At 35.6% G+C, this 15,733-nt stretch overlaps 1 protein-coding gene across 9 annotated transcripts in view; it reads right to left on the minus strand.

The window, feature by feature from the left end:
• Positions 1-15,733, minus strand: part of LTBP1 (latent transforming growth factor beta binding protein 1) — a 198,862-nt gene that overhangs the window by 60,848 nt on the left and 122,281 nt on the right. For 5 of the 9 annotated variants that reach the window (XM_032683256.1, XM_032683253.1, XM_032683254.1 and 2 more), the window contains 7 exons: positions 8,765-8,887; positions 7,072-7,239; positions 3,894-4,127; positions 2,992-3,014; positions 1,900-2,002; positions 1,225-1,323; positions 462-587 (listed from right to left, as the gene is read on the minus strand). In XM_032683256.1, coding sequence (XP_032539147.1) covers positions 462-587; positions 1,225-1,323; positions 1,900-2,002; positions 2,992-3,014; positions 3,894-4,127; positions 7,072-7,239; positions 8,765-8,887 — 876 coding nt within the window. The remainder of the gene's footprint in view (positions 1-461; positions 588-1,224; positions 1,324-1,899; positions 2,003-2,991; positions 3,015-3,893; positions 4,128-7,071; positions 7,240-8,764; positions 8,888-15,733) is intronic. The other 4 variants (XM_032683255.1, XM_032683259.1, XM_032683252.1 and 1 more) reach the window with 3 other exon arrangements.

Here is a 15,733-nt window from a genome sequence, read left to right on the forward strand (position 1 = left end):
TTTCTCTTTTCAGCAGCAGGCTGAAAGGAATGACCTAACAAAATGCCTGGATTTAATCCCGCTGCAGAGCTGATAGCTGGGTAGATCGTTCTGAGAAATAGGCACCAGCTAATTTTTTCTCCAAAGAGAAGTGTATTTCTTCCTAGCAGTCTGACATTTTAGATACCTGATATAAAGCTGAGAGGAGATGGTTTGCCTAATCAGTTTTTCTCTCATGTCACAATGGGAAAGGTTTTCATTTAATTTAATTAAATTCATGTTCATTTCTGAGCAGCTGGAAGGCTATATTAGAGAGTACCTGGTAAATTTTATTTGACATAAAAAACTAGTTCGAACTTTGGAAGCATTCAGTAGAGGAAGGAATTCCTGACTGCTCTGTAGATATTTGCCCTGATCAGATTCTACATTTCAAGCATTTCACAGCATGGTTATTTCAGATTTTTGAAAGCATCATTTCATACCAGAGCACTTTGTCTGCTGATCATTAAGTTTGTACCCCTCGTAGCAGATGCAAGTGTATCCCACAGGCAAATTAACACAGTGTCCTGCTCCACAGATATCAGGATTAACTGTACATTCGTTGATTTCTAAGCAAACAAAAAGAAGTCTCACGTTAAACTCTCGACATAGTTCAGTAAGTGCACAATATTCATGTCTTTTGGACACAGCCGTAATTTAGACAAATGACTTGCATTTCTGTTATTTTCACTTCTTGACAAATAGGTGTACACAAGGCAACTAACACATCAGAAAAAGGAGAAGCACAAACACCAGAAGAACATTTAAAAATACATCTTACAGGAACTCCTCATCTGCTTTCTGCAGAACATGCTGATCTACATCCCATGAGGTCTACATCCTTTTATGAATATGATCATGTATACTTCATGAACATATGTGCAGAATATCTAATGACCTGACTTGTATCCAAGAAGTATGTATTTACTTCTGGACTTCCCTTGCAGATCATGTAATCTGAGGTGGAATTATTAATTTTACCTTCTATGTGGGCACAAAAATGGCAGGTACATCCTGGGAGGGCCCAGTCCTGGCTCTATTGACAGTACCCTCATTGCTGTGCTGTTCCGTACTTTCTCTCAAGAGTATTCGTGTTCTACAGACATGTTCTCTTCACTACGGTAATTCAGCAATACCACAGAACAGAAGTGTCAGGAGCTCATTCATTTCTTAATTTATTTTAGTTCTAAAAAGGAAGTACAATACCTGTAACTTGAGTAGGTGCGATAACTTGACTTGCACTTGAAGTAGAGACTTCAGGAGCAACTTCAACAGGCAAAGGAGGGGATGTTTTCTCAATCACTACTGTGTGACATGGAATGGAAATCAGTCACCTCCAAGAAAACCACCTTAAAGCATTTGAAAACCCCCACCCCTTAAAGAATTCACACATGACACTGAATGAGCCAGACATTATGGCGATTTTGATTTGTTTATTCTGCTTTGATCTGGAGTAGAAAAAAACAATATAATTTGGTTTCTCATCATTCTACTGCTTGTGAAAAGAAACCCCGAGGTGCTAAAGAAAGCAAACACAGTCATAAAACTTTTGCAGCAAAAGTTAAGCATAAATCTATGAGGAGGCACCTAACTACAGTTTCCCCTTGAAAGGGGGGACACTGAAATTCTCATGTACATAATCCAAGATACTACTTTTGCTTAAAATATATCTTTGCCACCTAACAAGTCACCTAGCCAATGCCAACCTCTATTCCATTCCTCTCACTACTTCTTCCATGATTTTTTTTTTTTTATAATGGAGAAATTGCTTCTGAAGCTTCAATCAATTTTTCATTAACCGCTATTACAATTGCTACTTCACCATTCTTTGAAGAATTGTAAGCACTCTCTCATACTGAAAGAAAAGTCAAAATAAATTACCTGGAAACTGTGGATGCAGGTTAATTGTTGAAATTCCAGGAGAAAGCTGAGGTTGCCCAGGCTCTAGATAAGGCTGCTTTTCTTGATCAAGGGAAGCTAATTCCTGGAAGAAAGATTAAAAAAATAACATTCTGAAAACGTTCCCTTAATTCATCTATCATAACAATCCACAAACTCCTAGCTTGAGAAACTGCTAACATTCTCATGAGTGGCTTTTGATAGCAGATCATTAATCACCATCAATTTAAACCTGAAAGAACGTGGAATACTCTGTTTATACAACAGCATACAATTTAACACTGATTTTATTTGAAGCAGCCATTTCACGGAGTTTCTTTGGCTTTGTCCCTCCATAATTCTCCCATTCTCTGGTCTTTATTCATTTAGAGTAGCATTTAATTGCAGTTCAGCACCACAGAAAAGTATACAATCACATCTAAGTCTCTGACCACTGTGAAAGGTTCTCTCTTATCTGTTGCACCAATCATCTTATTTTCATGGAAATCTTAGATGCTTTTAAACCTTTAGGAAAATAAATGAAGTACAGCTGCAGCTATTCACAACAAATCCCATTATCTTCAGCATAGAGAACCTGAAACCTCCAGAATGGAGGACTTAACACATATACACTCGCTCTTCTCCACTGAATACACAGGAACCCTAAAAAAAACAGCTTAGGCACTAATACAAGTCTCATAAGCAGTTCTCACAAATGCTTCTCAAAGCTTCATACTATTTCTCTCTGATTCATTTTCTCTAACTGTCGGTATCTGTGTCTTTTCTTCATATTGTCTGCATTTTTCATTATCCTCGTTAAAATACAGTCTCCAGAATGGGATAGAACAATATATACTAGACCCTCCACCAAATGCCTTTAAGATAGGTTAAAGTAATCTCTTTCCTGTACTTCGCTACCTGCCTGTTGTTGTATATAATAATAACATGAGCTCTTTTTGCCTCAGGGTTTGCACAGTAAGTCCACAGTGAGTTGTTTGTTCATCACAAATCCTAAATCCTTTCAGAGTTATCCGTATCATATCTTGTACACATGGTCTGCATTTTAATTCCTAGATAAATCACATCATGTTTTACCTGATCAGGAGCTGCAGTTGCCACTAAAACCAGAAAGAAAAAGGAAAATTAATCAGTTTTCACAAAAACATTTACTTATGTATTTTATCACATTTGAAGGTGGTTGTTGCCATCGCAAAAAAATTTCAGGCTCTAACCTCATTCCAAAACAGTGCAAACTTGAAGTAATGTTCCTGAAACAAGTGTACAAATTAACCTGAACTAGAATAAGATTCTACACACTATCCAATACTTATTTACTCAGTATTCAGCTGCCTTGTAGGTTTCTCAATTGTTTACCTGTTTCCTTAGAAACAATCTGACAAACTCACAGGTTATTAACTCACTGATTCAACTTTTTCAATTCCTTCAAAGGAATATCAACATCTGGAAATATTTTCAAGGTAAATTAATATAATAATGATATATAACTTATCATTAACAAATTTGCAAGAATTTATCGTAAAAAAAAATCAAGTTTTAAATTTTGCCTTTTCTTTAAGCAAGCAAGAATGGTTTGTAGTTTTTTTCCTTCACTAAAGTGACTTTTTTTTCTGGGAAGGAGCAGTAGGAATTTCATGTAAGTTCTTATTTTCCCTTGCAATTTGCCTTTTTTAATTTATCAATATATAATTTTATTTATAAATATTTTTTAAAAGTCTTACAACATATATGTACTGTTTTTTATCATAAAAATTAATGAGATTAAAGCAGTCTCTCTCTTCGTGGTGTTCTCAGCATCTTGTAGGACCTAAAATTTCAGAAGTAAATCATGTAATGCGATACACTCCACGACATGGAACGCTCTGCTGTGGGAAGTGACGCCTCTCTGTCCTGCACTGTATGCAGCTACTACTCAAAGAAACATACCATTGAAGACACATGCACAGAAACATAGAAAGACTAAATTTTCCCACTCTCACCTTCTTGCACAGCCATCTCAGTCTCACTTTTCTGTGAGAAGGTCAGTGCCTCCACTGGCTCTTCCTTTGCTGGGAGAGGTGGAGGAGAAGTACCTTTAGCAACAGGTTGAGTAATCGGGGTCTTGCCAATGACAGGTGGCTGTACTCTAACTGCTGGGTGATGATATAGCTTGTTTCTGTGAGGGCCAGAAACCGTATAACCCATTCCACCAGGGCAGATTTCCTTAAAAGCAGCTAGATTTGGGATGGGAAAATATTCCTTTTAGGAGTCTAAAAGTGCAATATGTTGACATAGTGGAAAATATAATGACTACCACTAATAAATTTCAACTCATATTGTATATACATTTTTACAAAAAACTACTTATAGACAAGCTATGCATTGCATGCTAATATGACTGAGCATTCTCCCAAAAGAATGTTCTGGCTGTTTTTTCTGGGAGGTTTCCACTCCAGTTTACCATCTTTCTTCAGTTATGCTTAATCTATCATTATATCATATTTTTTTGGTATTAATCCCCTTCAAACAATATATTCTTTCTGAGTATTAATTTAAATATGCAAATTGTCATTATCATCTTTATTGCATAAGGAATGAAGATCATTATTGCTATAATTCTCTTTTTTGCAGAAACCAAAGGAAAAAAGCTCATCACCCTTGTACTAGAGGAGCAGAAGACTATCAACCAGTAAAAACATTGATTCACAGGATCCCATCTGACTACATGAGAGGTCTCATACCAGCCCTGATCCAAATTCCACTGAATTGAAAAAGGCTGGATAAAAACAAGTTGGGGATCACAAAAAAGCCAAATCACCAATGAAAGAGAGGGAAAATAATCTCATTTATAAAGCTGCTACAGAGAAAAGTAATGAAAGTCAGGCAGCAGCACCTGCTCTGATCTCTGCAGCTGCTCTACATAAATATCAGGGTTTGCAATCCTACTTGAAGATCAAAATGAAAAAGAAATACAGGTCAGTCTTCCTCCCCGCCAAAGATAGCTTTGCTCCTCTCAGGGACAGGGAGACCTTAAGGAGTCTTGAGGGGGCAGTGCTTCATTGTCCTTATTAGTCTAGGTTAAGCCACATTTTATGGGATGAAATACTGAACATTTAGACTTCCATGTGCCCGGTGTGATTTCTTACAGCTTCGTAAGAGATGTGTGGAGTGGGGCATTGCTAAGTTCACAAATTCTGCTTTGAACATATCAGGATTTTAAAATTAAGTAGCATCTAAAATAAAACCACAAAGTACTACCTATAGGTACTCCACAGATGAATTCATTAAATTATACATGAAATTGCAGTATACAGTAATTGTATAATGGGTTCTCATAGTGTCTTAGTAATAGAAAACATGAAGGTTCAACGAACTGATGAAATTCAGTGGATCCAGAATGATGAAATACTTTTTGTTGGGATATGCTAATATCAAAACCTTCCACAAAAATGCCCAAATGAGGGTGGGAATTCTGGTCAAAGGAGGAAGACAGAAAAAATTTGATGTCTGTCCCTTCAGATGCATACTCAGGTTTTAGGTAAACTTGCCTCAGATCATATTCTTTCAAATGCAAAATAGAAAAGTGAACCTTATTCTACCACAGCTCTGACAGGTGCTCTCAAAACCTGGCCATACACATCTGGCCCCAGTGTTTGTTTCTTTAGAAGATGATTTACTCTATACGAATATTTTAGAAGCTATCAGGGAGTGAGATCATGAGTTTTAAATTAACATGGGATGCTACAGTAAATACATTACCCCATTCTGGAGTATCCCACTTTCACACTTTCATAGAAAACTCTGAAACATTATGAATTTAACCTGTTACAGAAAGGAACATGTTTTTAAATCATGAAAGTAATCATTAAATGGGAAAAGCTCATCAGAATTTTCTACTGACAGATTTTCTCTCCAAAGTCTTTTCATTAAGGAAAAAAAAAAATCACTGACATAACCAATTCCATATGATATTCAGTGTATTTCTGGTGACTAGAGAGCAGTCAACAAAAGGATATATTCTCTGCTCCATAACATACATAATTGGGCAGGAAGCCTCATGCAATATTCTCATATATGTAAAGCACCTGCATTTAAATTGTGAGTCATCTAATGAGAATATATTTTTTTCTCCATTAAAATCTATAGAAATATTATTTATCTGAAAGTGACTGGAGTTTTAAAATCCTGCTCAGTGATCTAGTGACCCAATGGTCATGCAGGAAACAGTGGCTTTAAAAATCAATTGAAATGCTCTAAAATGTTGGTCACTTTCATTTCTGTAAGTCCAACTTAAAAAAAAGTAGGGAATCTGCTGCTCTCATCACGTCTCTAATGCTAGTTGTGGATTTCCCAAAGCAGCTAGCTGTTTTTGACAATGTAAATCACTCTAAAATACTTCAAAGAAATACATGACCTGTATCATGGCAGTGACATCTGCAGCAGAAAATTCAAGTAAGCACAGTGGATTGCCATTACAAACACCTATGCTAAAAATACTGAAGACGCTGGACATTGCACCAAGCAATTATGTTTTTAAAGAAGATTAATTTGATCATACATTTGGACAAAAAGATAAAATTAAATTAATATATACCAAAGAATCCATGGACATTTAAGTTTTAAGCAAAATTGGGGAATAGAAAGTACTTAAAAGCAGCAATCAGTATCTACGATATGTGGTATCTTAATCTATAAGCAGCCTAAATGAGGGTCGTGACCAAGCAAGCTGGTATTTTCAGAATCCTTATATACTTTAAAAACAGCAGAACTCCAAGGGAAGTGATAATACAAATGAGCTTTATGTAACAAGTAAGGAATTGTTTAAGTGAAAGTTGATATGAAATGTTTAACTACAAGTTTTTATTGTTAAGAAGGCAACACCATCCTTAGCACAATTCTCAAAATGGATGGTAAAGACATGGAAGAAGGTGAGAAAGAAAAGATACTACCATGTATATCCTACTAAATGTAATATAAACTAAACCCCACGTTGTTCTGTAACCTAACTCTCAAAAGCTGCCGTCCTTTCACCAGAGCCTTTACTAACTGAGGAGTATTAACTAGATTTTGGGTTAATTTCCCTATATCTATAATATATAGTGTGGGTGGTTTTTTAAAGCATGCATAACAAACGTAGGGTGGGGGGAAGAGTTTGTATTTTTAATAGGATGTTCTTACCTGTTCCTGGAAGTGGACACTTCTCACAGTGTGGGCCCCAGGCTTTGCCAACACTGCAACAGCAAAGCTGCTTGCTGAGCTGAACAGAAAGAGGATGCATGCATTGCTTTCCTGCACTGACAAACCGGTAGCAGGGTCCTTTCTCTTCAGCAACTACAGGATTATCAGCTGCAACGAAAGTGAAAGAGAGGATGCTACTATTCAGGCAAAAAGAAAAATAGAGAAACACCATGAGATTTCCAACACCAGTTAAATGGATTAATATTACTGTCTGCAGAAGGTTTACTTCAAACACCTATCTCAAACAAGAATCACAACACAATAAAAAAAAAAATCTTATTTTGCATCAAACACTCCTGAATTCAAACTCATCCTAGACCAAGGATAAGTATTTTAAAGAAAAAAAAATAATTCCAAAGTTGCCATGCTGCCACAATAGAGTTAGAATCAGCTATCTCACTTGTCCACAAGTCCAGTTGCTGTAGATCAATCACTGGTGTTACACAGTTGTGTCAAGCTACAAACTCACTAGAACATTCATCCAGAAGTAGGCCATGTCAGTGAGACTGCAAAAGCATTAAGTATCATACATGACACTTTTTTTTAAAAAGAGACAATTACATATTTACATTTTGTTACACTTAGTTTTAATGTGGAAGAGCCAAAGGCCATAAGTTATGACTAGTATGAGAAAGCTAAGACCCATCCAGCTTTCTAATTTATGCAACCAAATTAACATATGGTTAACAGTTTTGGGTAATTTGTTCACTTAAAAATACAAAGACTACCTGATTTTCAACATGACACATAAAAGCAAAATCAAAAACTAACAACCAACTCCTTTTTTTCTGGTGTTCAACTGAAAAGTGATATGAAGTTCTCCAAACTGCTAAGAAACATTCTCAGTAATTGAGTGTCATTAACTAGTAGCATTGGATAATTATGCTGGGGAAAAAGAAAAGAAAGAATTCACCTGTATCTCAAGACCATATTTTATAAATATGAAGACAACTCAGAGAAGGAGCTTAGGAGATTAGCGATTTTTCACTTTACAGATTCTTTGCAGAAAATGTAAAGTGAAAAATTTAGTTTTTCACTACATCATCTTTTCTTCTCACAGAGGTAGTTGATCTCAAAGTAAAAGCTGACTAGTATGGGCAAATATTTGCATTCATGCTGTTCATAACTTTTTCTTTTTCCTAATTCTTTCTTAATTTTTAATCCTTTTTAATGAGAAGGAAAATGTGCCAAATATCAACCTGGGCTAAATGTTTAGTAATGGAAACTACTCAGATCAAAGCTGTAGAGGTGGAAGAGGGGAGAGCAGGACACAAAGATGATTTCGGCTGGGGAAGTAGCAGAGATGGGAGAAAAAAATATGTGGGAAGGAGAACTCCAAACTACTGAGAAAGACTGAATGTATGAGGAGGCTGGATGTGGCCTTGAAGGTTTTTTGTGACAAGCCAGGAAAACATAGCAAAGGTCTTGGGCAGCCACTAGTGGAAACCAACGTTTCCAGGACAAGAGACAGAAAAGAGGCATGAGCACTGAGACTGACTATGTAAAGTGAATAAACTGAGAAGATGAGATGGGGACAGCAAATAAAAGGTGACATTAAAATAGTCAGGCCTGGTCAAATAAATCTTCACCTAAAATGCAACTAAGTATCTGTTAGCTTAGCACCATTACTTACGTATGCATCTTGAGAGGGTAGGATCTGGCACAAATCCCATTTTGCAGGTACATCTATAACTGCCCATGGTATTCAAGCACTCACCATTAGGGCATACTCCCTGTAGCTGACACTCATTGATATCTGTGGGAAAATTGAAAATAATCAGATGCTGAAACACGTATTAATACTTCTCTTTAGTTACCTTTTTTAAAAAAATGTGTAGGAGGACTGTTACAAGTTAACACTCTAATCAACACTTTTTCCCATACTGACATTTGATTTATAACCTTTTAAAACACTGCTGAGAACATAACGGAAACAAAATTACATTTATACATCATTCTTGAACACTTTGAATTAAAAAGAACAAATACACTTTGGCTGGCTTATCAACCCCTCTTTTCCTGACTAGATGATTGCTTGTGCAGCCAAACACAGCTCACAAGAATGTTCACAGAGACAAATTTAAAGCGATGTAGTATATATTTTATGCAGGGTGGAACATTGCTTAACACATTTTACTACAGTTTTTATTAGTATTTGTATTCAACACTGCTCAAAGGTTCATTGTGCTGCAAGAAGCACAATGCAAAAATATCATCTCTAGTCTAAAGAGCTTACTGTCTTGATAACAAGAATATGCTTCAGGAAGCACAGAACACATGACATGAAAAAACATGTATCTGTGGGAACACAACTTTGTAACAACTGACAACTACTTTGATAAAGTTTGTTGTTATGAGGCCACCCACACAAGTGTCCCTTTCAGGGTCTCACTGAATCATTCTCCCATGACACAAGCATTGGACCTCAAGCCTGTATCATATTTGGGGTTGCATCTGTAATTCACTTACTCTTAGAACAGGACCTGCCTGACAATCATCTGGATACCATCTCTAACTAAGTCAGCCAGGATTTTATATCAGGGGAGAGCAACAACATAGCTCGGACTGATAAACAAAACATTAAAATAATAATAAAAATAAAAGCCCATCTAATCCATAATTACCTCTATCATAAATTTCCATGCCTCCTCTTGCAGAAAAATTGAGAGAGTACATTGAAATAGACCTACTTAAAAATGTTTATGTGTATTATTTTTACATAAGACTTCCCTCCCTATCCTTAAGGCTAGGAAAAAATGCCTACCTTTCTGGGCAAACCGCAAGTGGAAGTCAGATATTCCTGCTAGCTCCTTGAAAATCAAGTATTAGTGATCATTTTATCTAAAATATACAATATTTATTATCTTTCCTCTTGGCTCTTATAAAACCATCACCATTTTATTTCACCTTGTTGTATACTGTTGCCTAATTCAACACAATCAATGAGGGTAAGAAGTGGAATATACAAAATATGACAGATGTGCTGGAGTTTGCTTTTGGAAACCTATAGAAAGAACGTTTTTTCTTAATTTTTCTCCACAAGTTTGGCTACTTGTCCCACTACACAGGAGTGCACAGTACAGCAGATGCTAGCAGTTACTATACCAGCTGCATTTTTTTCCAAATACTTAGTGTTCAGCTTATCCCTCAGCTCTTCCAGTGCTATACCTAATATAGTATCTTGACACCACCTGGATAAACTTCTCTTCTATGCACTTAGCTATGTGTGACAGAGAGTGATAATTTATATACTACAACTTCGGACGAAATGTGATGGAAACCACATGAATTACAAAGGATCAGCTTTGCCTCAAAGGAATTTTCAAGTGAAATTCCCAGACTACATGACTTTCTAACCTCAGAGGGAGTGGACTATTAAAAAAGGAGAATGGTATAAGAAAAGAGCACAAAAAACATCTGAAATATTCTCCTACAGCAGTCTACCTTTTGTCTCATCCAACCTTTGAGCAGGATTATAACCCATATAAGCACAGGAGTATCTTATTTAAGGACTGCACTAATAGAGAATATTTATTAAGCTAGACTTTTTCTGATGCACTTGAAATTTTTTCTTGAAGTTTCTTCCATTTCTTAGTCAGACTAGATTCTTCCTATGCCTATGATTGAAGGCATCTACAAAGTTCCAGTTGATCCCAAAAGGAAGATCATAATTTTTCCAATACCATTATAATTTGTGAGTATAACAAGGAATGAACTTAAATATTAATAGTTAGCAAACTACAGATATTATTGAAATATCCCTAAATGGAAACATACTGATGCTACTGTAAAGTTGTCAGGAGGAAAGGAAGTATTACTAACCCTCTACTTTCAAAAATCAGGCACAACAAAGACCTGACGAAAGAGAAGACTGTGAAATACCTAGAAGCTAATACAAAGCAAATACTGGAACACTCAAGAACCTCCTACTGAATTTTTCACCCATAGATGATTTGGTCCTCAAGTGCTAAACCATGAAACAATTCTACTTGCTTTGATGAGCGCTGTCTCTGTTGTCAGAAATAAGTTAGAGGAAGAGACTGTATCCTTGTTCCCTTTACTTTGAATACAGGAAATCTTGATATCTGGGTTCATTTAAAAATAAAAATCCTCAACAAAATTACACAAATACAAAACTATATACACATAGGCAAAAAGCACAGAAAGATTTTGGAGGAAGAGAAAAAACGTGGGAGAAATTGGTACATATAATGAAAATAATTGCTTTGCTTCCTACACTGTAATAACCAGACATTTTTAAACAACTTTTTCCCTTTCCAAATTCAAAGTGTACATTTTTATTTATAGGAAAATTAACCTATACTAATGGGAAAAAATGGAAGATATCTCCCAGGTGACACATGTAACATATCACTTTTTTGGTCACTTTTTCTGGAATATATATCCATATAGAATTAGCAGAAATTCTTTGTAGAGTGAAAACAGGATTTAAGTTTTAAATCAGCATAGAAGACAACTTATTTTAAATAATGTAAATTTGACTTGGATTTTATAGCTCTAATTTTCAAGGAAAGACTAAATCTCATTTATTAACCATTAAAATACATTGCTCTTTGAATATATGTGATCATGAAAAATCTGGCACTTTCCCATTTTATCGAGGAGACTAATTCTACCATTCTATGTGTATTTAAGCAAGGTAAGTAATTATATAGAATAGCATAAGTGCATTTATATTTTTAATGTTTAAAATTATTAATGATGCATTTATTAGATGATAATTTTACTCATTGTTTGAATCCACCTTAATTTTAAGGAATGTTAAAAATCTATATGTGGATAAACTTCATTATTTGAATACTAAAAGTATATAGGCATGCTAAAAACAGAAAGCAAAATCCTGCAAAGACACAGATATATATTATATTTGTAGAACTATGTCTGTACGTTGTACAAAAATGGTGTCTGTTGTTGTAATTCTCAAGCAGTTGTTCAACTTTGAATAACTTAGCTACTGAACTGAAATCCATATATATATAAATATATTTACAGTGAAATGTTAGGAGGTACAAAATTCTAGTTACAGATTAAAGACTTCAACTAGCTAAATGATCTTGAATACCTACTAGATAAACTGTGGTATTTGGATTTTATAATGATTTTTTTTAACATAGCTTAAACTGTAATTGTGAACTTCTCGGTAAATTTAATTTGAATATAATCTAAACAGAAATTATGCATGTTTTTACAGATCTGAACTGTATTTCATGTCATTGCTGAGGAAAACTGGCATGGGAACATAGGAGACACTTGGTGAGACTGGAAGAATCTTCTTCTAGAGTTTTGCCTACTAATAGTGAAGGTTTCGTGGCATTATTTATTGAAGTGGTTGATTTGCGGGTAAATGGGATCTTCCTATAATTCATGAATACACAGGCATCTTTCTTTCCAAATGATTCAATTATTTTGCAGGAAATATTCACAGATGCTGTCATTATAGCCTCTGTATTCAATCTCTTTGCAGACAAACTGAGCTTGTATGTCTAGTATTTCAAAACACAACACCCAATCCACATGTGCTCTGTTATTGCTATTTAATGTGGGCGCCACTACATTTAAGTTCCAGCTCATGTGTAAATAGCTAAATACCAGTGAACTTTCCCTTTAGAGTCCCCAATACAGATATTCCTCTTTCTAAATTTGTGCACTTTTTAAAGTTAACTTCATTGTGCATGTTCTGATGCCTCAGCATAACTTAATTATAGTGTATTTTAACGCCTCTTTTCCAAGTCATATCTTCTCAATGAGCTCATAGAATTACTGAGCTGACGCTCTATGCTGAATTACACAAGCCTATCTAGGGATTCCTCAGAAACAAGCCATAAAAAAACCCCAACCCTTCACATTTTCAAAAGAAACATGTATATGTAAGAATAGTGGTTATTTAACAACTTGGGTGGAAAAAAAAAATCCCTTCCAGATTTACTATCTACTTCACTTCATTTCAGACTGTGGTAAAAGGCCACTTATCCAAAATGTTTGCTACCACTTGCCAACCTGCCCAGCTATGCAAATTGCACTGGAATCAACTTGTTCAGGCAGCTGGAAAAGAAATCTGATTCAAGATTAACAGATTTTTTTCTTTTCAGCCCACTATTTCTTGTATATGGACATAAAATATAAGTATAGGAACGAAAATTCATTTGTTCCATTGTACTAACTAGAGAAAAACACCTGAATAATCTTTTGTTGTGCCGAAGTATGAACTGATGACACTCTTGAGAAGTGATTTGATTAAACACCTTCATATACACAGAGGAAATACTATGGGGCTAGGTAGCAGTACTATAAAACCATACACACATAAATAAAGCCTTCCAAAGATCAATTCAATATTGACTTTCAGTTTTTGAAAAAAGCAGAATAATGAAGTTCCCTCGGTAAAAAGCCTCTGCGTTAGTGAGACAGAAAAAAAGAGTTTAAGCAAGGAGATATTCCACACAGCACCTTGCATGGCTACGCAATAAATTCTCATGCTAGTTCTTTATAAAGAACTAATAAATAAAGCATTGATTTTGTAATAGTTGATGTTTGATAATGGGAATGACTTGACCTTTCTCAATGGTAATAAATGAGTATAAACCCACTGGCATGAAAGAAGTATTGTCATTCTGCACTGACTGCCAGCCTGACCCTTTGCTGTTACTCTTCCATATTATACATGCCAAACACATGGAACTGTTCCATGGCATGCTGTGCTCCTCAGTTTGGTAGTCCATCTCCATGAAAGTTTGACTCATACTTTCAGTCTGTGGTAATGGCAGGGGAAGCCACATGCCATCCCAGCAACCCTGTTGGTTGACTCTGCTCTCATGAGTTCATCCAAATTCACAGAATCTTTGCCATAACCAAGGTCTTGACAGTGATGCTGCAGCACTGTACAGATGAGTCTGCTGTGTCTCCTCCTATATTTTTTTCTAAGCACACAGCTTGATATATGGTGAGGTCAGCCACCACACTGCCCTCCAGAGCCACCACAGTGCTCCCAGCTTCAAATAACCCAGATGCTGTAACCAAACTGCTGCTAATCTATCCCACAATCTTTCCCACTAAGAAGAACTTAAAGCAGTCTCTCTTAACAAGAACCGTTAGTGTTTGATACCTTCCCACACATTTTTATAGGTCTTCTGGGTGTCAGGTCAGCCTGCTCTCAGAAAATGAAATGTGTTAATGACTCACTGCCACTGAATTTCCTGGGGAAAAAAGCAAGCTAAACCAACTATTTCCTAACTGAATGCTTGTCTGCTCATGTGGAGAGCGTGACTTTGAACACAGTAATCTCCATGGACTTTAAAAAAAAAACAAAACAAAAAACAACAAACCCTCCTCCAAAACCAAACGGAAGTGAAGGAGGAAGATGAGAGCAATGTAAGATGTTCATTTAAACAAGTAAGCTTCACAGCCTAATGCTCTTCTACACATTGAGAGGCCAAGACAATGTGAAGAGCTTGATGCCAACTACAGCCAAGCAATGTGTTGCAGAAGGACTTGTTGATCAGCAAAGAATTTTTTGCTACAGAGCACCCTACAAAAGCTGATGGTTGGCGTATCAGCTCTGTAGTGTTTCCTTTTGGCAGCTTCCAGCTGTAAGACTATTTAGGAAGAGAAGTTCACTATGTTTTGGCTGTGTTAACCATTATAACAGCTCTTCAGACCACCCAGGCCCAGCTGGACTAATGCAGAAAAATTAAGGTGGTGTAAAGCTGTCTTCTCTGCCTTCAGCCTTGTAGGTCATTTGGACACATGGAGCAAGTCCCTTTTTGAAGAGTGAGCAATGCCCATATTTGGTCACAGACATACAAGAATTTGAAACATTTCTATAAAATTAAATTAATTCTTTCATTTCCAGGCATAGTACATTGAATTTATGCTCATCAAAATCATCACAGCTTGGAGCATTAAGTATTATCTTAAAATTCTAAAACTGAACATACAAGTTTATTAATGTGTTTTGGTCAAAGCTGAAATCTTCTGACTTTACATTATTTAAATCTATCTATTCATTTTAAAGAAAACATTTTTACTCAAGAAAAACAGTCTACAAATTCAGAAAAGTCAGGGGTCACAGCAAGAATTTTGAACAATGCAAATGCAAACAAAAACAGTCTGTAATTCGTTTTTTTGAAAGAAACCATTGCTACCATTCACGTAAATAATGTGGTGAATTTTGTTTTCTGGAGCACTGGTAACTTTGAAATGGTAAATTCCACTATCAAAATTGGACCAGGGTTTGAGTTTTATAACTATTTTATGTTGAAGTAACTAAAATGCATTTAAAATTTTCATAAATAAGGCTGAAGAATGCTAAGAAGTGATTTAGTATTAATTAAAAAAATATCTCTTTTGAAAGAATAGATCTCACTTGTATCATTGAGTTTTCTGTGTTACAAATTTGAGGTGATTTTTGATTACATGAATAAATTCGACTCAAAAGACAATGAACATTTCAGATTTTCAAAGTCAAATTACATGCCCTAAAAGAAGAAAACAATGTTTAATTTCACAATTTTTAAGAAAACATATGACAAGGTATAAAAAGTAAATATGCAACAGCTTCTAGCTTGGACAGTCATGATATCCA

This window comes from Chiroxiphia lanceolata, chromosome 3 (assembly GCF_009829145.1).
Source record: "Chiroxiphia lanceolata isolate bChiLan1 chromosome 3, bChiLan1.pri, whole genome shotgun sequence".
Lineage (NCBI taxonomy): Eukaryota > Metazoa > Chordata > Aves > Passeriformes > Pipridae > Chiroxiphia > Chiroxiphia lanceolata.